Here is a 23,392-nt window from a genome sequence, read left to right as displayed (position 1 = left end):
GGAATTATGCCATGTGTTGGGACACTGGGGACAGCCCTGCCCGATGCCAACCAGCAGCTATGACACTTCAGAGCTGTGCTGGCTCCATCACCTGGCCCTTTCCAACACCCTATAGATCTGTCACCTTATCTGGAAATAGAATCAAATCCTTCATTTTACTTTCTATCATCTTGTTATTAGCTGGGAACATGTTTCACTTTCTCTTAGTTTCTTGACCCAAGAGATTTTTGTTTAACGACCCAGATTTCCCCACTCACTCCCATCTCACTGGTCCAATGATTCATCCTGAAGTTCTGGGCTGGAGATCAGCCACATCTATTCTTTAAAATGGGCCTTTTCTATTGAGCAAGATAGTGATGAAAGCTAGTTCAAAAGTTGATTTCCATCCACGGGAAGCTACATTTAACAATCTTAATAAGCAAGAAGGTAGCTATGCAATTTCCTGGAGAAAGGGCATTCAGAAGTAGTTTGGGTTTTCTGTAGGATATAAGGGAGGGAGAAAAAACGTCTGAGAGATCACTACACCATTTTATAGAGATCTACTTATTTCAGTGCTCTTCTCTAAGGACCACAGGAGGCATTTGTAACCAAGTTTAGATCTAAAGTGGCTTAGAAAACCCACCCAGGATCAGCTCAGTAAGCTCTTTAGATTTTTGTAAATGACATTTCACACCTTCTTGACATCTCCCTGATTTGACAGCTTTTGGGAAATACCTGTTGCCACTTGTGTCTCATTTTATTAGAGTCACTTAAATGTCAAATGCTTCCTGTAAACTGACTCCTCGCTCATAACTAGTGGTCCTTTGCAACATTCCAACCCAGGTTTGAGCCTCATGGTTAGTTGAGTATCGTGGCACCTTTTTTATCTTGTTAAATGTTAAATATTTAGCACCTCCAGTCATTCACTCCTGTTCTTTAACACTATTGCCACGCCCCCACCCCAAGAAAGCGACCCAGATGCCTTGTAGCAGCCCTTTTGGCTCCTTAAAGCTCTCTAGAACATTGAAGAAATCCTTGTTACAAAGGCAACCCCAGCAACTCACTAGCCAAATTCTAAAAGGAATATTAGGATCCAAATAAACGAAGTCAAAGTGAAATCCTATCCATCCAGTATTTCATCACTGGGTCAGCTTCCCATCTTGATAAAGTCTCTATGAAGCTTATTCATGTTTTCCACCATTAAAAGAATTCACCCTTTGTTCCCCTTCGGCATTTCATCGACTTTTAGAGAGAAACAAAGGACCCACCAAGTCCAAATCCAAGCTGTGTTTTCATACGCTGCAGCGAAACGCAAGAACAGCCTCTGTTCATGCAAGATAAAATTAATTGGGTCTACAGCAGCAAATACATCGCTAAATTCAATCAAATATTGCTGGCTTTTGATTCTTCAGTTTCCTACTCAAATGAAGCCAGGACACACCACAGATGGAAGGAGGAATCAGGAGAACGGTTGGGTTATAGGTGGTGTACAGGAATGCAAATGCCTCTATGGGAAACCTGCAAACGACAACGATTGTGGTTCAAATTTTCAACTCCCCAGATCTCCACTGAGACTGCACAAGTCATTTTTATTCATTTCTTTTTTTTTTTTTTTTTCTCAGAAATGAATCACGTTCCTAGAGTTTTACCATGAAGTCTGTTCCCCAACCCTTTGTGGGTTCTTACACGCGTCCCCTCTGTACCCCTGTATCTTTTCCTGAAGATTCCGTGCTGGACCAGACCTGGGCAAGTATTTCCCTATCAGCTGCACCCGGAATTAAGGGACAGAGAGAGAGGAAGGAAGCTGCTAATAAAAATTCAGAAAAAGCTTTTCTGTTACTCCATTTACATGATGAAGATGCACCCATTCCACAGAAACAGAAGTACGCATTCAACTAACTGAAAAAGATCACATAAGTCTCGATGCAGGGAGTATCTCCGAGGTTACAGCCCTAAAAATAGCTTCCATTATTTAACTTGCAACTCTCTCATCATTAGTGAGAGTGGGAATAGAAGAAATGAAAATAAAATTCAGGTTCACAGGCTTTGTGCCCCACTAAGGGGAGAAAAAGGCATCAAAATTAGGAGCAATTCGTAAAAAATCCCATCTAGTTTAAGTTAGGCATCAGGATCCATAGATCATGGGCCAGGCAGAGCGTCCCCGTGGCATTTGTCTCCTGCTCAAAGCCACCTGGACTTCATAAAACAAGCAACAGCCCCTCACATCACCCAAGTATCTGCAGATAGAGCCACTCCAATAAATGACTGCCAGCACCAGAGGCCACCTTCTGCCTAACAACCTTACATCATGGCACAATTAGAGTTTTCCTTGGAAAATGGAATGAACTATCCAGATTCCAGGCTTTTCCCAGCCTGAGTTCCCTGGAAAGTATCGTAAACCCCGAAGCGCAGAGCAGGCTGATACAGTCCCATCTTCCCTTCCTCCTGCTGAGAGCGCAGCGGTATGGCCAGAAAAGCAAGATTTGTGCCTCCAGGAGAGAAGTGTTAGCAAACGTGAGACCCTGTTATTCAGTAACGAGGATCCTGATGGGACCAGTAATGAGGAAGGAATGAGAGAAGAACCAGATTTCAAGATTCATCATTGTTATGACGCGATATTTCATTACTAATGCAAAATTCCGAGGATTCATCAGTCACTTAGGGGTATTCATCCCGTCAGAGGATGAAAAATGGCTTCATTGCAGTTTTGTCTGACATAGCAGTTGAAAAAAGCCCAAACCCAGGTCCTTCATTGCCTGAGCATCCTAGATTCAGAAAGACCCAGCAGCCAAAGGCTCCATTTCCTAGAAAATTAATCAATATGCATGATGCCAAAAGTTATCTCTTACACGATATCCTCCTGCCGAGCAAGAAACGTATCCCTTATCGCTCAAACTTACTGTCCTAAGGGCAACCCTGGTGGCTTTTTTTCCCTGTGGCAGAGGAACGCAGCGCCAAGGTCCCCAGGGTGGAGCAGGATTTTCCACTTCCTTGTTGTTCTGCAGCTCCATAATGGCAGAGCCGCGCTACCAGCCAGGCTTCCCAAGTTCTTTGTTTGGAGAATTATAAAATATTGCTTCCTCCATAATTATTTCTTGTCCAAGAAAAGCTATTTGTGACTAATGGCGAATTATAATCTTAACCTATAATCTCTGTGAAAACACAATCTCCTAAGCAACTATTATTTCTCAGTCAGACAACAAAGAAATGACCCATTAGGCCCTTTATTGCAAGAACCACTAAATACAAATGTATTATGAGCTGCTCCTTTTCCCTGGATAAAGAAAAGTCTATTTGCAGTTGCTCAAGCAATGGAAGCCGAAAGGAAATTTTTTGCTGGAAAGGAATCCATTCCAATTCTGTCACTTTTAAAAGAATCATAGAATAGTTAGAGTTGGAAGGGACCTTAAAGACCAGTTCCAACCCCTCGCCCTGGGCAGGGACACCTCCCACCAGACCAGGTTGCTCCAAGCCCCATCCAGCCTGGCCTTGAACCCCTCCAGGGATGGGGCAGCCACAGCTTCTCTGGGCAACCTGGGCCAGGGTCTCACCACCCTCACAGCAAAGAAGTTCTTCCTGAGGTCTCATCTAAATCTCCCCTTTTTCAACTTGAAACCATTCCCCCTCGTCCTATGGCTCTACTCCCTGATCAAGAGTCCCTCCCCATCTCTCCTGTAGGCCCCCTTCAGGAACTGGAAGGCCATTATAAGGTCTCTCCGGAGCCTTCTCTTCTCCAGGCTGAACAATCCCAACTCCCTCAGCCTGTCCTCACAGCAGAGGGGCTCCATCCCTCTGCCCATCTTTGTGGCCCTCCGCTGGACCCGTTCCAACAGGTCCATGTCCTTCCTGTGTTGAGGACTCCAAAGCTGGACACTGAACTCCAGGTGGGGTCTCACGAGTGCAGAGTAGAGGGGTAGAATCACCTCCCGTGACCTGCTGGCCACACTTCTCTTGATGCAGCCCAGGATGCGGTTGGCTTTCTGGGCTGCCAGTGCACACTGCCGGCTCATGTTGAGCTTCTCACTCACGAGCTCTCCCAAGTCCTTCTCCTCAGGGCTGCTCTCCAGCCATTCTCCACCCAACCTGTATTTGTGCCTGGGATTGCCATCTCCCAGGTGCAGGACCTTGCACTTGGCTTGGCTGAACATCGTGAGGTTTGCACGGGCCCACCTCTCCAGCCTGTCCAGGTCAAGAAAAGCACATACGTTCTGATTTATACATGTCTACACAAAATACAGTCAACGTATCTATACTGTACTGCAGACACAGATAACCTGCAATTTTGTTATGTTTTAAAATGTATTTTAAAGGCTAAATGAGAGCAGGATATCAGTTACCATTTGGAAAACTGCTCAAGTGATCGACATTGCAGGCAGTTAAACGAGGAAATATGATTGAAGAGAGGTCTTTGCAAAGGCTCCACGGAAGAATTTAAAAGGAATGAGAATTTCTCCAGAAATCAGGAAAACTTCTTCCCCCTTTTTATATCCAGTTGCTCAGCTCTGCTGCATCCATAATTGCCAATCAAAATTTCAGTGTTCCTTTAGTTGCCTGGGAGAGGGAGATGAAGCTTAATCTCAATAGGTTCCTTCCATCCCTCTTTTTCATAATTCTAACAGATATGAACCAAGAAGCTGGAGTTTTCCAACCCGATCCTTTAAGCTGATCCACAGAAAAGAAAAATCACATCTATTTGACAAAACATGAAGTGCTAAGAGCTAAATATGTCTTTCTTGTTCAGAAGTGCTCACAAGAAGACATACATAAAATGACATCCTGCAATTTTTCTCATAAATTAGGTTTTTTAGACTGCATATATCTTATGGCAAAAAATGACTATGGTCAAATTTAATTTTTCATATATAATCCTGTTCAATAATCCATTACAATACAATCCACTGGAAACATATATGACAGTAAGTATAAAAGAGACTTTCAAATCAATTTTAAAGAGTACTTCTGGCCTCCAGATAGATGATGCTGTAAGTAAATACAGCAGGTTTATCCTAAGGTGGTTTTAAAAGGAAAATAGCCTCAGATTTATGCTCGGGTGGTTTTTAAAGGTGGTTGTCAGCCACAGAACAGAGGAATCAGATCATGTAATATTAACTGACTACCTGATTTCTCTCCAAATGACCTTTGAAGAGAAGGATGGCCTTCTTTTTACGACTTGAGGTATATTCGTGGAATGTTATTAGTCACAGGATGGCTTCAAATATCTCTACCACCACAACCAACAGTTTACATCAGAATTAACTAGTGATCGGTGGGTCCTCAGGAGTCGAAGCAATTTCTCAGGTACATCTGGGGCACAGAGATAAATGAATGAGCTTCGTATTTACCCTGTAAAATGTCACAGAGCGTGGAACAGTGTGAACCAAGAAGCTCTGACACACGAGGAAGTAGGTAAGTGCTCTACGTAGGACACAGACCTGGACCTTTTGGAGGCACTGAGGTACAAGGGGCAGCGATGCGTAAGAAAGAAGCTTGATTTGCAGCACCATTCCAGTCCATCCAGTTAGGTACAGAACACCTGACAAGCAATAACTCCAGTTTAAGTGATTAAGTAGAAGGTTTACTGCCTATAAGAATTTCAGATAGTTACAGGACTTCCTCTGCTTCCCATTCCCTCTTCTCATTGAGAAATACCCAAATCCAGAAGCAGAAGCGGAGCATTAACGTGTCCTGAAGTACTGCTCCATCTAGTGGCCTTTTTGTTAAATGGGAAGGAGGGAGAAAAAAAAGCAAGATGATTTGAAGACGGTGCTCACCACCACCTAAGAGGAAGATGACAAACGCAGTTGCATGATTTTTTGATTCATCATCGATTCCAGTTTCAATTTCATCAATGCTAACCTGATTTTTTAAAATCCAAACCATTACGCTTAAATTCATCACGAATGTATCATAACTTATCAAAATGTACTAAGCGGAGAGGAAGGTAAAACAAAGGGTTTGGGGTTTTTTTAATCTTCCCTTGCAGGGTCCACTAGCAATCTTCTGGGATTCCTTTTCTTATACTGGTTTATCAGTGGACTCTGCGAGGGAAAGAAACCCAAAGTAACAGAAACAATAAGAAAACGGATCTTAATTAAGTTTATGGAGAGCTAAAATATTTTGAGGAGGTGGATACTTCAAAAGAGATGTTAAAGCACTTTGAAGAAAACTGCAATTGAGGCTATGAGGTTTACTATTTAGAAACTTAGAGATACTCCTATCATTTGATTAGATATGAAGAATTGGAAAAATCTTCATGGATTGACTGGTATTTGAATAAAAGCCACATAGGGGAAGAAGCCTGATAGTTAAGAGCAGTCTAGTAAGTACCAGAAGATCCTCCACTGACACTACCTACTTCCAGGACCACAGAATCACACAATTATATGGGGTTGGAAGGGAGATCATCTGGAGATCATCTACTCCAACCCCCTGCCAAAGCAGGGCCACCCAGAGCAGGTTGCACAGGAATGTGTCCAGGTGGGTTCTGAATATCTCCAGAGAAGAAGACTCCACCACCTCTCTGGGCAGCCTCTTCCAGGGCTCTGCCACCCTCAAAGGAAAGAAGTTCCTCCTCATGTTGAGATGGAACTTCCCATGTTCAAGTTTGTATCTGTTACCTCTTGTCCTGTCCCTGGGCACCACTGAAAAAAGACTGGCCCCAAATGTTCTGGATTCTCCAGAACATTTCCCTTGTCTCTTGGGTGAAGTTCTGCACTGATAATCTGTAAAACCTTTAAGAAAGGCTTTGAATGGCCTTAAGATGCTGCCTCGCAGAGCTGTTGCTTGAAAAAGGCAACGAACCAGCATGAATATATGGAACCAGCAGTTGCCATGAAGATCTGTTGCTCTAATTGACAGATTTACCTACAGGAAGATCATACACAAGCTGTTATTAGTTTATCCTTCCAAGAACTACCACAGGGTTTCACTGCTTCAAGAAGAGCTGCTGCCAAATGTCTTCCCTGCCAACTCCAATAAGCTGTTCTTCTCACTCCCAGGTCATGAAAAAAACTTACTGACTGCCAAAGGAACTCCACTACTCAGGCCAAAGAAGAATTTTCAGGGAATTCTGGTTAGACCATCTTTGGAAAAGGGAGATACAATAGATAGAAGCGGATAAAGCTTTCAGAGATGGGTATCTAGAACTACAGAAGCAAAAATCCCTTAAAGGATTTGGGCCAAGGATTGAAGAAACAGGGAGGAACGACATTGGAAGTGGTAACTGAGTTAGATTTATATACAAATAGACAATATAGTCAGTGTTTCAGCATTCACTTGAATAGCAAACACTGATATATTTCCAGTCTATGTACAGGAACGTTTGCACACGTGAGTGTGAGAGAAGGAGAAGGCAGTGACACACGTAGGGATTATTTATGTAAGGAAAACACAGGCTTTATCTGGAGGGGGAGATAATTCAAATACATTTGCAAGGCTGAGTTTGTCCAACAATTATCTCTCGAGTGACAGATACATATGTATATATGAAGGGCGCACACATAATCAACAACTGGAGTTCCTCCATACTATTGATTACTAATACCAAAGAAATATTGGTAATTGTATGAAGGAAATCTGCATGCAAAGAAACCAGATCAATGAAAAGTGTTTATGAAAGCTGTCAATTTGCTGAAGATTCTCCAGCAACTGACAGCATGCAACCTACATTAAATTGCTTTGCTCCAGATTTTTCTAATGAAAATTTTACCGAAAACTCACTCAAATTTCCTGTAAAAACAACTGTAACAATCTCTTCTCTCCTTTTCCCAAGTCTCCCACCTCTGTCAATCATCACTACTCAGAAAACAGCTCAAGGCAGCATTCTAGCTTGGAGAAAAGCAAGAGAAAGACAAACCAAGATTTGCTTTGCTATTGGAAATGTGAGATTAACTGTTCCACATTCAATGCAAACAGAGCTAGCCAAGTGAAATACGGCAACACAGGGTGAGAAGGGTGTTTAAAGTGGCCTTTTCCAAAGATGCAAGAAGAAAGGAATTTGATGGACAAAAAATGCTGACACAGCGATCAGCAGATGATGATTTCTTGAAGACCTTCCTATAGCTCAATCCATTAGAAACCATTTTAAAGGAGGCAAAGATTTAACTCGGGTATGTTTAAAAATTGCATATTCTGCAAATTCTCACTCTCAAAAGACAAGGGATGCATTCCCAAGGATTTCAGTCGCTATTTATTTGAAGAAAAGATCCTGGAAGAAAGAAAAGAGGGAGGAAATAGGCAAGCATGGAAGGGCTTGGGATCTATCAAGATATGAACTGCCAGACATCCAGTTCTCTTGCTCCAAAGGTGCCATAAATTTCATATGCTTTGGGGATTGTTACTTCTTCAGCAGACACGACCAAAAGGAAATTCCTGACACACAGAGTTGCAGCAGTTCAAAAGGAAAACCCAAAGAATGGGAAGATAGTCAACAGACACATGCAGTTATGCATCGTTTAAGATCTGAACGTGATACACTTACATGGCCCCCGCTGAACTTCACGGGACCAACAGTGAGGTTAGCTGAGGCCTTCAAGTCTTGCTAAAAGACATCTCAACAAGAGGATCCCATACAGCTTGATATTTCTTCTTTTTCTTTCTCACCTGAATTTAGAGGATGCAGAGTCTAAATTCCTCATGTTATTTCTTACAAGCGCAGCATTCGAGATGTTTAAGAGTGCAATATTAGAGACAGCTTCAGTTTCAAAGGAAATGTGGGTAAAAATCAGCTACATATGAGTGTACAAAAAATTTGAACACACCTCTGCATTTCTTCTCACCTCTGCACTCCTAATACAGAATAAGGTGTTTCAATTTGATGGTAGTAATGCTAGGACTCAAAAAATACAAGGCAGACTTAAAAACAATACCTCAGGCCAATATACACTACATTATGCAGCCGATCACTCGTTCATTAACTGCATTTATGTTTTTTCTCAGCTTCCTCCTCCCCATAAAAAACCAAAACCAAACAAAAAAATTGTTGTGTGAACCTGTAATTGATGTAAAGAAAAGCAGCTAAAGGAGAATTCTGAGAAACACAGAATCACAGAATGATACGGGCTTGGAAGGGACCTCTGGAGATCATCTACTCCAACCCCCTGCCAAAGCAGGTTGCACAGGAACGTGTCCAGGGAGGGTTTGAATGTCTCCAGAGAAGGAGACTCCACCACCTCCCTGGGCAGCTTCTTCCAGGGCTCTGACACCCTCACAGGAAACAAGTTCCTCCTCATGTTCAAATAGAACTTCTTATGTTCCAGTTTGTGCCCGTTTCCTCTTGTCCTGTCCCTGGGCACCACTGAAAAAAGACTGGCCCCATCCTCCTGACACCCACCCTTGAAGTATTTAGAGGCATCAATCAGATCCCCCCTCAGGCTTCTCTTCTCCAGACTCAAAAGACCCAAGAAGTCCCTCAGCCTTTCCTCATCAGAGAGATGCTCCAGGCCCCTTAGCATCTTTGTAGCCCTCTGCTGTCCCCTCTCCAGCAGTTGCCTGTGCTTCTGGAACTGGGGAGCCCAGGACTGGACCCAGTGCTCCAGCTGGGGCCTCCCCAAGGCAGAGCAGAGGGGCAGGATGACCTCCCTCCACCTGCTGGTCACCCTCTTCCTGATGCCCCCCAGGATGCCATTGGCCTTCTTGGCCACAAGGGCCCATTGCTGGCTCATGGGCATCCTGGTGTCCACCAGGACTGACTCCCAGGTGTTTTTCCTCAGAGCTGCTCTCCAGCAGGTCAGCCCCACTCGTGTAAGATGATTTTCTGTTACTGTGGTTTGTATTTATAGCAGTAGCACATTTTCAGCTTGTTTCAACATTCCGAGCAGTAAGAATGGAAAAAGCTGAATTCTTACCTGTCGCGGCTGCTCCGTCACTCGCTGGGGATCGGACCTCACTTTGTTACTAGGATGATTGGTAACTTTGGTGACCGGTTGTTTGAAAATTGACGCCGTTTGCCTGATTGGTAAAGTTGTATTTAAGTCTGGTTTTCCCTGTTAAAAAAAGAAAAAAAAAAAAAGAATTAACAAAAATTATGCATAATAGTTACACAAAATAATGTTGGATTCAGCCTCTTCTACCGATGTGCAAAAGGAGGAGGCTCTTTTTAGAGTAAAGATTTCCCTTAAACTTAACTAACCTTTGTAGTCATCCATTGTAAAGAAAAAAAAAAATAAAAATTTAACTGGTTCCACACATTTTCACCTTCTTGGGAAGAATCAAACTGCTTGAAAGTCCATCTTTTCTTTTGTTAAAATATATCTATATGTTAATTGTTCATTCTGAATAGACAGCTTCCCGAACAGATGTCAAAATGAACTCTCCAAAGCTTCATGAAAATATGCAATATTTCAGATCTCGGAAGCTTTATAACTGGCTGTGCGATCACAGCTCACAAGTTACACAATGAACATTGATATCAGACTCCATCCAACGATCACATTAAAAGAGTTTTCATCAGGATTTACTTAGACTCCTGATTTTGTGAGAAAACGCAATCTCTCAGGTTTAGAAATGGGAATTAAATCTCAATCTTCAAGGTCTCCATATTTAGATTTTACAATCTGGACTGCGTGACTTCATAAATGAGACTCTGTTAAGAACCAGCGAGCATGTGCTTGTTTAAAAATCATTTGTTCCAAAGCTGAACACTCCGGAATTCCAGGTGACAAAAGCTAGAATACTGACTATAGATATTCTGTAATGATCTGTATAAAAATGAAATCAAAAATAGGCTTATTAAGCAATAAGCCTTCTCTTCACTGCATGCGTCTCAGACTAAATTCTTTTAAAATAAGTATGTACCCCTCTTTTAGAGCCTTGCTAAAGCGATGTGACAGGGTAGTTCATCACCAGAATATGCTGTATTTTAGCATTACCTCGCGGGGTGGCTGATGAGAAACTGAGTATAAAGTCGTGTACATTGCATGATCTATAAACCAGCAATACAGTATCATCTCTGCGCTCCATGGAAATTAATTCTCATCATGAAAACCATTCTACTTCATCCCAAAATACATCCTTACACACTGCAGTGGTTATTATATTGGCTGCTCCTATCCAACTGTTCAATTCATCTGTGGGGAGAGACAAAGGACAAGCCTCTTTCTACAACTTCTCCAGGATGACATGGTACCGTTAGATCCTTCCCAGTAGAAAAAAATACGGAATTCCTCCATGTAATTCTAAGGAATGTAATTGCTAGGAAGGAGCAACAGAATAACGCTTCGTATTTACCTAGGCATCTCAAGGTAACCTAAATAAAGGGATAGCTTTGAAATTTCAGGCCTCAGTTTTTCATGCAGATGGCAAAGAAGGGGATTTATCAAGAGCACTGTGCATATTCTTAGCTATTTAACAGTATGACTCAATTCATACACTCATTTATACATTAGCATTTATACTATAGCATTTTGGGAATCCTGGCTTTATACTGCTTTGCGCATCTTCCCATAAGAGCCAAAACAGTTTTCCAGACTTAGAGAAGAAACAGGTGAATTCTGAAAGAGTTCTAGAATTGAGTTCTTTTCAACGGCAGCAATTCTGAGCACAGGTCTCTATTCCTACCACTCCTTTAAATATACCTTGTTATTTTATATGTCCCCTTCCTTCATTTCCAGGGAGCAGTTAACTCATTAAAATATAATAAGGTTAAAATCACGAATCCCAATAGAAGTTTTCCTCAGAAACTCACACATCTATCATTTCTGGTTTATAAACTTATAGCCAGCAACTAATTAGTCCCCATGTGTGGCGATATAACTGCTTCCCAACAGGCAAAGCAGCAGATCTTCAGAGATCTCCACCTCCGGCTCCATCCCTACCACGCTGCTGATGTTTGTCCAACTGGGAGCAGGGTTTCCATGGCCAGAGCGAACAGCAACAGAGCACGAGTTCTTCTGCCTGATGACACGTCATAGTTTTAACTGACCAGAGAAATTACCGTTCAATTAGCACAGAAGTCATAAGATCTTTTCATACAAAGCAGAAGCCAGAATCTAAGCTTATAAATAAATCTAGAGATCGTTCTTTTCCTAATGTTTCACCCAGGTAGACCCAGTCCACTAGAAAAATACTTTCAGATACTTTGGTGGATACTGGTTATGGGCTCAATTTTTTTTCCCCATTGATGAAGACGATAGCAAGCCTAATGTTAGACTTTTTAATATATAATATATATTTTCACGTATAATTAAAGCATCTCTGATGAGCACAGAATCACCAAGCAGAGCTAGACAGTAATCGTGGGTACTTACATTTGCACAGATTATTTTGCCAATGAACTTTCCTCACACCACGGAACTTAATTCACACCAGAACCTTGATAGACCTTGCCCATCCTACCAGCTTCGCATTCCCTCATCTTGTGACATCAAGTTCAAAGTACTATTTGACGCTTTGAAGTCCATGCCTCCAGGGCATTCTGTGCAGTAGCATCAGTATTAGTGGTGAAATAGCTACTAAAACTGACAAAACCACTAATATTACAGAGCCATCTGCCATACGGGGGATAAATCTGGTTTAGCAACCATTTCTAGAACAAAGGTCTTCGTTTCAAGTTCATGGAAAATATTTACAGGTTCCTTTTGGCCTTAAAGAGAAGTTAAAAAAATAAATTCATTAAACTTGGAAAAATAAAAAGGGAGATTCCTTCAGGCAGCGTGAGAACTTAAGAAAATTCAGCTTCATTAAGGATATGGCCCCCAGAATTAAAGCGAAACCCTGATGAGTTATCAACTATGCAGGAAATACAGGTTTAAGCAGTAGATATCCCATATGCTTTTTATCAAGGCTACATACTAGAAAATGGTCATTAGAATAAACTGTTTATACTAAGAATAGATCAATTCCTAAGTACTGTAATTATAACCTCACTACTTTCCTACTTTATTTCCTTTCTAACTGTAGTCACATCTGGGCCTTCTGATCGCATCCTAAATAAACAGTGTCTCATTCACGGCACTGAGTTTTAAACAACAGAAATAAACTCTTTAGCCCAGAAACTTGCAAAGCTCCCCCATCTCCAGCACCCGCAGATCTTCAGGTGTACAGGGGAAAAAAATAATCCCCTTGTAACAGGAGGCGATTCGTATTCCGAGAAACTCTTTTTCACACCAAATCATAAGCCAACCATACGTAAGATTTATTCACAACAAAGCAAAAGCTGCAAGTGCACCCTAATAGAGATAAGGAACAAAGATCCTCACAGCCAACCCTTCTCCTGAAGGACAGAAAGCTCCCTTGAGCTTTCTGGATAAAAGACACTCACTATTGACATATTTCAAACGGTCAGGCACAAATTACTTCATTTCAGATGGTGATTAAAATATTCAGTTTTAGGCACACCTACAAAACTTGGGCATACTATGGGCTTCTCCATTGCTTGACTTTTATCACGAAATAAAATCTCTTCCTACTCTGGGAACTCTAGCAATGTATCAGCTAGCAAAAATATCAATTTTTTTTACTCATTAGGAGGCTTTTATGCTCCAACAACAGCCTCCAAAAGAATTTCAGTCCACTGGCAGGTATTTCCAGAAGCATCAATGTGCCCTGGACATAAAAATGTTTTAAAAACTCAGCAATGTATTTCCAGGCCTTTCAAATCCTTTAACTTAAGAAGTCACTTATAACCAGACGGTATGTCTAACCAATACTCTCTATTATGTTTTATTTTCGATCGAAAGAATTAATAAGCATATTTTTGTATGCACAGCAATATGCTGTATCTACTCGATCCATATTCAGTTGTATTCCTTATTTCATTATCTCTTCAAAAGCACTTCATATAAATAAAGTAACTTCATTTGCAAGTGAAATGTAAAAAGGTTTACGGAGAAAACAATGGTAAGATTAGTATAGGTTGAAAGAAAACTCCTCCTACGGCTCTACTGTAAATAAACCTATCAAATATATGCCTTTATTGCCAATGCTGAAAGGTCAGTAGGAACGCAGAAGGCTAAGATTGGAGATAAGGATTCCGCTGGAAGACTATTTCCGTGTCATTTACACTGTTGTACATTAACATCACAAAATGGAGAACGTTCATTAGCATAAATTATCCCTCGGTGCCATTTTAAGCCAGGTGGCATTAGTATGCGAGTCGTGACATGGAGTTCTAATCTGCTAATGAGGAGGATCTCAGAAATTAGAAGTATGGCAAGGCAGAATTTCCATCCTCCAGCCGCATAAATCTCACTGCCCAGACACATCCCAGAAAGAAGACTCGAGTGTATTTGGATATTCCTCCTTGAAACGTAAGGGGAGCCAAAGAATTTAGAAACCCTTGCGGTAAACTGTTTGTAGAAAAAAAAACAACCCATAAAATATGAGCAAGTTTATACACAAACTTGCCTGGGCAAGTCTGGCAGCTGCCAGGAGGAGGAGGAGAACGGCCACAACCATTCTCCTTCAGTGGCTGTGGAAGAAAATATAAACTTCAGGAATAATTTGAAATCTCACTTTTAACTGTCACAGCAATTCTTGAAAGCTCATGAGTTACAGATTCAAGTCACTTCGATATAATAAATGTTATTTGCCTAAAAAAGGCATTTATTTGTATTCAGAGCTACCATGAGCAACATTCACGCAATCTAAGATCAGACTCATTTAGATTTTAAATACCAAATTTCGTATGCAAAAAGCCTAACCAAAGCCTCTCCTTGGCCTACCCCCCAAAACGTTCCATTATTTGAAAGCCTCCTGTCTGTGGGAAGAAAATATTAAATCTTTTGAACACGTGCTTTAAAATAAAAAGAAATGAGCATGAAATGTGTGCTTCCCGCATGACAAACGGCAGATGAGAAAACCCATCAGTGCACAAGACACGGCTAGAACTCGTTAGGTATTTTCATGCACTACTGTAAGTTATGAAACCCTGCAGAATAAAACACTTTCAAAAGAAAACATCGCAGGTTTTTATAGAAATCCTTTCAAACTGTCGTATGAGGTTTCTAAAGTTTGTCCAGGAACATATTATCTGTGAGTCAGATAAATTCCCTTGTCACATCCCCTATGTGCTACATCCGTTATTTCACTTCTGTACGCTTCAGCCTTTTATTTTTAATCGACTAAACACATTTTCTTCGCTATTCAAAAGGATACACTGTTGTTCAAAAAGCAATAGACAGTAAGAGAACAATCAGATGAATTGAGAAAGGCCCCATCTTAAACAGAAAAACACCTGGCCTTGTTAAGGTGGAGAGATAAATGCATTTGCCTCAGAAAACAAGCTTCCTGGCACGTAGTGCGCGCATTAAAAATGTGAATTATTTCATCTCAGAACAGGAAGATGAACATTGCAATTTGAAGCCTTGCACAGGAGAATCTCTTGGTGTCAACAGTCCTAACTTCTCCCATTTGGAAGAATGGCACTCAGGTAGATTACGAGCACTGAGATTCTTAGTCCCAAGCCAACTCCTGAATTGCTCAAACTTTGGATTCATACTTAACCTCACCTTGGTATTTCCTTGGTAGTAGCAGAGTATTCCTTCTATTTATAAATTTACGTCTCTACCACTACTGAGAATTAAACATACACGTACATCTTAGAAGCAGGCTGCTTTAAGCAGAAAAGAAATCGCTAAATGAACTACAGGAAAGGAAATTCTTAGGATATCCTTAAACACAGTATTTACTAACAAACCTTATTTTGATTGAGAGAATCATTCCTTAGTCTCTGTTTGTTCTTCTGCAATTTACTGGGCATCATCTTTCCCGTTCTGAAGTCAAAACTGCTGAGATCAACAGTGTTTCCCAGGTATCTTGCCAACTGAGGCTTGCTTCTGAACTTCTTACCACTTGGACTAAAAAGAAGAAAACACTTTAGTATGTTTCGTTGTACAAGAGGATACAACCTTGACTTCTTACAACAGGTTTTATACCTTGTTCAATAGCTAAAAAGTTTCCGTTATCTTTATTCCATGTGGCACGTTCATTGATGCGTTGATGGTCGATGGTAAACCTGCCCAATCTCTGCATATCCGCTCCCATCCTCGGCACGGGATTTAATTTATCTGTCAGGCTGTGGGACGCTCGGATACACTGCACCTTGGGAAACTGGAGTTCCAGTCCAGTTAACCAGTATAAGGAGTCTAAATATCAGACTGCGGCCAATGCAGGACCCTCTCTGCACAAATTAAAAGACAAGGTTTAAAGCGATCACTGGCTAAGGGCAACCTGGACTCAACAGCAACCCTTCTCGGCTCTCAAAGAGCGAGGCATTAAAAAAGATGAGCAGAAGGAGGATTTGAGGTGATGTGACATCTCACAGCTATTCCATCACCCAGACGGGCGAGCAAAGCCAGGTAAGGAACCGAGCAACAAGCAAGCAAGCAAGCAGCAAGCGAGATGGTGCACAATATGAGACAGGTCCAAAGCTTCAACAGGGTATATGGATCCCACCATAATAAATCGAGTTATTTAAAGGGAAGTTATTTAGATCATCTGCATGTGGAATTATGGAATTATTATGACCTCAAATTCCCAGCTGATGTTTGTGAGTGGCATCAGCAAATATCCAATTTCCAGTTATCCTAAGGAAGGGGTATTTCTACCAATCTTTACGCCACAGAACTTTCTGTTCCTTCATCTCTATTTCGTTCTCAAGCATCCCCAACACAGTTACACACGTTGCACACCCTGTCTGCACTAAATACACATTTAATCCCTACCTATTTTCACCAGCATCACTGGGGATTCCTGTAGACTTTCTGCCCTGGGTGCAAGTAATTGCTAATAAGCACCTTGCTGACAAGAAGCCATATAGTTCCTTTCACTGTAAGAGACAACAATGCTGCCCCCAAATTAAAAAGCTCGGTTAAAAAAAAAAATCAACTATCAAGAAGCGCTGTGTGAAACTCAGACTGTGACACCAGTTTGTGACAGCCTTTCGGTATAGATGGCCACAAAAATGGCAAACACCCGTCAGGTAAAGGCAACGGTCCCTTGGTTTTATGCCAATTTCTGTCCAACGAAACAAGCCGAGTGTCAAAATTCTCCCAACTACTGAAACCCAAAAGGTTAACTGGGCTCAGACAGATTTTCACTCCGCTTCCTTTCAGCAGGAAAATACCGTTTTCTTCACTTTTCCAAAGTGTTTGGGCTTTGGTTGTTGGTTTGTTTTTTTTTTTAAATTAAAAAAAAAACCACCTTGAGGCAAGAACTTCCCCACAGAAGAATATGTATTGAATTCTGGGAAAAATAGCTAATTAAGCTAAACGTTTTTCAAAGTCATTTAAATGACTCCAGAAATCTGGAAAGACATAATTAACAAGAGGTAAAGGGTGGGAGAAAAAGACTTAAAACAGATCACAATCTGAAGCCAACCTCCTCAAGCATGGGTGTGGAAGGGTAAAAAAACCCCAAAACCCACCACACATACGTACACACACACACACATTCCACCACAAAACTCTCTTCTTCTTCTCGTAAACCCAGAATTGAAGCTATGCTAGAAGCCAAGCTAAACACACCACCAGTTTTATTTTAGATAGTCGAGATTATCACCCCGGTTCGTTAACAGTAAGGAAAATTCTGCACTGAAGGTTGGAGACTGAGCAAGTCTTTTGTGGGGCAAGCAGGTTTGCTATTAAAATAATCTGACCCATCGTCTTTCATTCCTATTTGGGCACCTATAAAAAAAGCTGAGGATAAAACCTGGTCAAGAATGGCCTGTCCCTGTTTCCTACCCGGAGTGGAAGGGCTGGATATACTGCATAAAGCCTCCTGCTAGGAACTGCCTTCATAACTTTCCTAATGAACATAAAACACTGAATGAAAAGAAGAAAACAATGAAAGCCTGAAGTAGGTGTTAATATTCTCTGTTTCAGGCATATTTTTTAAAATTAAAATCTATACACAGTCATTTTATCCCGTAGCAAAGTCACTACTCAAAGGATATAGAAATTTGACAACCTACGTGTATTATATCCAAATTTTGGTATTACCATTTTACCACCTTCTATTGTAAGAGAGGAACAGATTGTGCCCTCAAGATAGCACTCCTTTTACTAGCTTTGCTCTTGAGGTTCCTTGGAGAGAAATGTTTCACGTACATCTCAAAGGAATCCAAAATTCCAGCACTGAGCTGTTATCAGCCCAGCTTCACTACAAATTCTTCCTGTAGAGCTCTGAAAACAGACTTCACAACTAAAAGCAAACTTTATAAACGCATCCACCTTTCCTAAATTCTGTTATTTACACATCTTATGTTCTGGGGGTCTTGTCTGTTTGTTCTGTTCAGTAATCCAAAAGCAAATCAAAGCATGTGATCCAATATCCCACACTAACATCCGCATGGATCATTGGTGGGGCAGGTATTAAATGCTATTTCAACCCACAGCACAAAATCTACCACTTAAATTAAGTGAAACTCAGTCAAGTACTTGTTCTGGCCTTTTTTTTTTTTTTTTTCCCCACATTTCCCTTATTCCACCTTTCATTCTCATCGTCCTACTCCTTTCCCAGATGTCGCTGCCTCCAGCCAGCACTCGGTGACCTCCCTGTCTCCACAGAAATGTCACTCCTTTGCATCCCACTACATTCATGTCACTGTCGATACATCTTTTCCTTCCCAGTGGTGAAGCAACAAAAAGCAGAAATGCCTTTTCTTAAAGTCCTTAAGTGCACACTCTTCTATTTATGATTATTTTCATCCTAAATCACGCCCTTATCGTCAAAGTCATTCAATTTCTCCTGATTATTTTCTGATGAAGGCCCGGGTGTGAAACTTGCTGACGGTGCATACCTTGCACACATCACTTGTGCGTCCAAATTAACGGATATTAATAACAGATCGGTTCCAAGAACCTAGTCCACGCAGCTCTGTTAGCAGCTTACGACAACTAAGAAGCCCTTGTTCTATCACAACCTCCTATTGTCTCCTCCTCACCCCGTGCTTTAACCGTGTTACAAAACCTGCAGTATTTTCCTTTCTCCAGCTTCAATGAAATCTAACGACGCACAATTAAAAGTGCGGTTTGCTAAAGCCCAACAGATCAAGTAACCTTCCTTCCGCTTACTTCAGAACATCATTTCGACACAAACTCTAAAATCTAATGAATTCTACTATCAAACTACATTTCATTTGAGTCCATTTTCCACAACAGTCCCTATCCTTAATTTTTCTTTGTTTCAGAGTTTCAACAAGTTCATACGATGTCATCTGTCATTTACTGGGTCAACCTCAGCAGCCGGCGAATAAAGCACCCGCTGGCTTTCCATTCAGTTTTAAGGTTGCAATTATTTCTAACGCCGTCCAGACTCGCCATTTTATGTCACACCTTCCCCCTGTTCTAAGAAGGAGATGAATACGTGAGCTGGAAGGAATGGAATAAACTCAAAACTTTATTTCCACCCCACTTACATTAGTTTTCACATATATCTTTTTTTTTTTTTGGTACCAGTCCTGTGGTTGTTTCCATTTTCTACCCTGAAAATGTAGGCTCTCAAACCACTGAAGTCATGCTTGAATTCCTGAATCCATCCCAGATTATCCTCAATCTCTGACCTGCTCCTGCTGCAAGGCTTTCTCTTACCTGCAGAGAAAGCTGCGAGGCAAAAGGCAAATAAAAGGCCTATTTGCAGCGGCTTTATTTGAACATCTATTATGGATGCCCCATCCCTGGAGGGGTTCAAGACCAGGTTGGATGGGGCTTTGAGCAACCTGGTCTGGTGGGAGGTGTCCCTTCCCAGGGCAGGGGGTTGGAACTGAATGATCTTTAAGGTCCCTTCCAACTCTAACCATTCTATGATTCTGTTAAATAATTAGTACGCACTAACGGAAAAGAGTGAGGTTATAGAACCTATTTAAACCAGCGTATCTACATAAAAGCCTGAGAGTTTTACATCGTGGTTGAAACTAAGAAACAGCGTGTTCTTCTGGCTTTTTTTTTTTTTTTTTCCTCTCTAAAGGTGTTAAAACCAAGTTTAAGTTCAGACTTGGTTTTGAGTCGAAAAGAAAGGCGGAAGGAGAGGTAGGAAGCTTTCTTCTCCCTGGATGATGCTCTGGAGGTACGTTAGGAATCAAACCGCAAGGGACACTGAAGAAAGCTCAGACTTTGAAGTCCCACTTTGTTGCAGAAGATTTTGAAAACGCAGCGCTCCGAGTTCACATACTGCCAAATTTCAACTGCTACAAAAGTCAGAAGCACGGACCACTACGTTATTTACACAGATACGGGAGAAACCGGTGAAATTTGCCCCCACCCACATATTCTGGATATTCATTAATTTCACACTGCCTTCTTTCATGCAACAAGGAGGAAGTGAAAGCGTTCTTTCAGGCCGCTGGGACACAGCGGAGCCTCTGCTCTGACCAAACTGCAGCGTGACCCAACACTGAGACAATTAAGAATTCCCAGACAAACGTGGGATTACACAGGAATATCTCCAAATATAATTTCAACAACAGATTGTTGTACAACTGTTATTTTTATAAGCATTTATAAGCATTAACCAGAAATATTTAGTCTTACCTAAAGACAGTTAATTTTCGATAGCTTTTAAAAAAATTTGTTAACTCCAATTATAAGCTTCTAGCGTTATTTTTCCCAATAAAAATATATTTAGTGCACCTGAGAGACTTAGTTCTACTGCAGTTGATGTGCGTATCAGCACTTAAACTTTATCCTGTCAACTTAAACACCCTACAACATTTTTTTGGACATAAGCAATTAACAAAAAGCAGCACACCTCAAAAGAGGTGATGCACAACAACATCTAAAAACTATTTTTTTGATGACGTTCTCAAGGCTCCAATCACTTTAAACAAGACTAAATGAAGAACACAAGCCTTCACCTCCAGCTATCCGCTTGTGCTATACAAATTGAAGTTCTTAGTGGGCTGAAAGTGATTATGTCGTATAACGAGCTCACAAGGAGCTTTATTAATAAAGACACTTTTCAGATGTTTCCTGTGAAGCAGCAGAGCGAGCTAATTAACGTACAAGGAAGTTACCTTGAATTTTATCACCTATCTGGCCCCTTTTCCCCAGTTCAAAACGCACAGCGAGTTTGCAGGCAAGACAGTGGCGTGGCTCATTAAAACAATCATCTTGTTGGCAGACGTTTCTGGGTTTGGTTGCTTTCAAAAAAACATTTTTGGCAAACTTCTTTTCTTCTTTTTCTCTTTTTTTTTTTTATTTTGAGTTTTTCTTTGCTGACTCTCCCCATCAGATTTTTTGAGGAAAATTTCAACCACGGCAAGCTAGATGCTCTAACAGGGAAAACACGCTGTCTCCTCCAAGTTTAAAATGTCTTGCTTTTCAAAGTAGTTCTGGCTTCACAGTTTTGCAGCAGTGGCTAAAATGACATGAAATTGGAGAAAGAGAAGGTGTGACTTTATGGCTATTAGAACTACAATTTATTCCCTTAATTTAGTATTTACACCCCCTGCTAGAGGGTCAGACTAAGCAAATCAGGCACATCACCCATCCCAAGGTGGCCGCCACAGCTCCTGTTTTCTCAGGATCCCGTCTGACGGGCTGTAGTCTCACCTACAGCATCACACACCAGTGAAGAGGAAGAAAAATGCTAAACACTTGAAAAGGCAATTAAAGCCACCTTAATTTGGCTACCTAACAGAGGTAGAGCAAGGCAAAGTAGTTCTAGCAATCGCTCCCCTCCATGGGTTGGGAATGAAGCCCAGGAAAGGAAGGAGATGGAAAATATATCCAAGCATTCCACGGTGTAAGAGTAAATAAGACCACAGAAAGCCCACAATAAAATTAGTTGTTTGATCTTATGTTCAAGGGAATCTAATATTGGGCAGCTGCTGGCTAAAGCCTCCTAGAGGGCTGGCCTCGGAGGGAACAGGATGGATTTGTTCACCAAGGGGACAAAAACTCCTCTGCAACTGTTGGAGGTACTTTTCCTCAAAGATTTGTCTGCAAATACTCAAACACACGCTCCAAGATGCTCAAAGATTCGGTAAAGAAGTCACTGCATGAATGGCACAACTTAATACATTTTCTTGCCTTCAAAAGGGTTCTGCATTCGGTATCTAATTTCGCTTGCAACAAAAATATATATGTATTTATTTTTTTTACACACTAGTACATACAGTTCATAGCACAACACTAAAGCACCAACAGCCACTGACACCAATTTACCAATGGTGAAAGGTTCATTTCTAGATTCTTATTTAATCTTCTATTTATGGAAATATTTTGGATTCAATTTTCAGAATCTCTTTCTGTTTCCTAAACAACCTGATGAGCTCTGCTGATTCATTTTGCCCTCGTAAAACGAAGTCAGAGTCACCACTATGACTTCGTAATAATCATTATCTTTCAAGACAGGGATGAATTCACCCTACAAAGCAAATAAATTTATTTTACGCACTAAGACCCTATTAGACAGCATGCTTTAACCAGCATTCCAGACGCTGCCTCAAATTTAAGTAGGGGAGATCGTTACCACGCATTTTCAGAGATCAAGGCAAGTAATTGAGCCGTGGAAATACGAAATAGCACCCGTTAAACCTCTTTTTTTTTTACATTCTCCTTTAAAAACAAAAAAAACAATAAGCCTGTGTATAATATAAGCACAACTGAGCATCACTTAGGAAGTCCTGACTTGCTCACCTTAAAAAAAAAAAAAAGGGGGGGGGGGGCAAAAAAAGGCACACAGAATTAAACTAATATTACTGTCACTGGAAACTCTCCGGTATTTATCTTCCAGTCAAACCACAAAACAAACTTCAAAGGGCTGTCTGTTTGCCCCATGGGTACACCTATACTGGAAAAGCTTTTGTAGTTAAATTTAACAGCCTCTTAGAACCCACTGAAAGCGGTGTCAACCACTTGGCTTTTTTTAATCTTGACTAGAAAAAAAAAAAAAAGCAGACTAGTTCTCCTTTGCTTTTTTCCCACGAAGAACAAATAAAATAAACCAGAATATTAACTTGCTGCTGCTAGGAAAAGTAATTTCATGCCGGAGTTTAAGGAATATTTTTCAACAGGTAAACGCTCTAGGGCGTTATAAACACTAAAGGGATTTTACCAACCAAAAGAAGGGATAAATAAATCAGAAGCTGAGATATCCACGTTCAAAATTCCCACTTTACTCAGACTTTCGCAGGACTGAGTCTTTCAACAGGACAGCAGCACCCCCTACCTCACAGTACACTGAATACATAATACTTTAAAAAAAATCATGGTGCAAATTTACTACAGTATTAGGCCTTAAATAAATAGGTTACTATTAGAAGAGTCACTTTAAAAATGCTCTTTGTGTAGGTACAGTTTCTCAGACAACTTTGATTACAACAAGATAACAGTAGTTGCGACAAATCGGAACTACGTTTCATACAAGCACGGCAGCTTGATTTAAAAGAAAAATCAGATGTACAGCCTTAAACGTAACATTCTGTCCGTAGCCAAAGTGAAAGAATGCTCTCAGATGATCGCTCTGCAGGTATGGA

The 23,392-nt window shown here is 40.9% G+C and overlaps 1 protein-coding gene across 1 annotated transcript in view; it reads right to left on the bottom strand.

Annotated features, from left to right (window-relative positions):
* Positions 1-23,392, bottom strand: part of LOC141476637 (methyl-CpG-binding domain protein 2) — a 34,353-nt gene that overhangs the window by 6,365 nt on the left and 4,596 nt on the right. Inside the window, exons 2-3 of the mRNA XM_074165418.1 lie at positions 15,614-15,773; positions 9,825-9,962 (exon numbers count right to left, since the gene is read on the bottom strand). Coding sequence (XP_074021519.1) covers positions 9,825-9,962; positions 15,614-15,773 — 298 coding nt within the window. The remainder of the gene's footprint in view (positions 1-9,824; positions 9,963-15,613; positions 15,774-23,392) is intronic.

Source organism: Numenius arquata, chromosome W, assembly GCF_964106895.1.
Source record: "Numenius arquata chromosome W, bNumArq3.hap1.1, whole genome shotgun sequence".
NCBI classification, from domain to species: domain Eukaryota; kingdom Metazoa; phylum Chordata; class Aves; order Charadriiformes; family Scolopacidae; genus Numenius; species Numenius arquata.
This window is presented reverse-complemented; position numbering and strand designations above follow the sequence as displayed.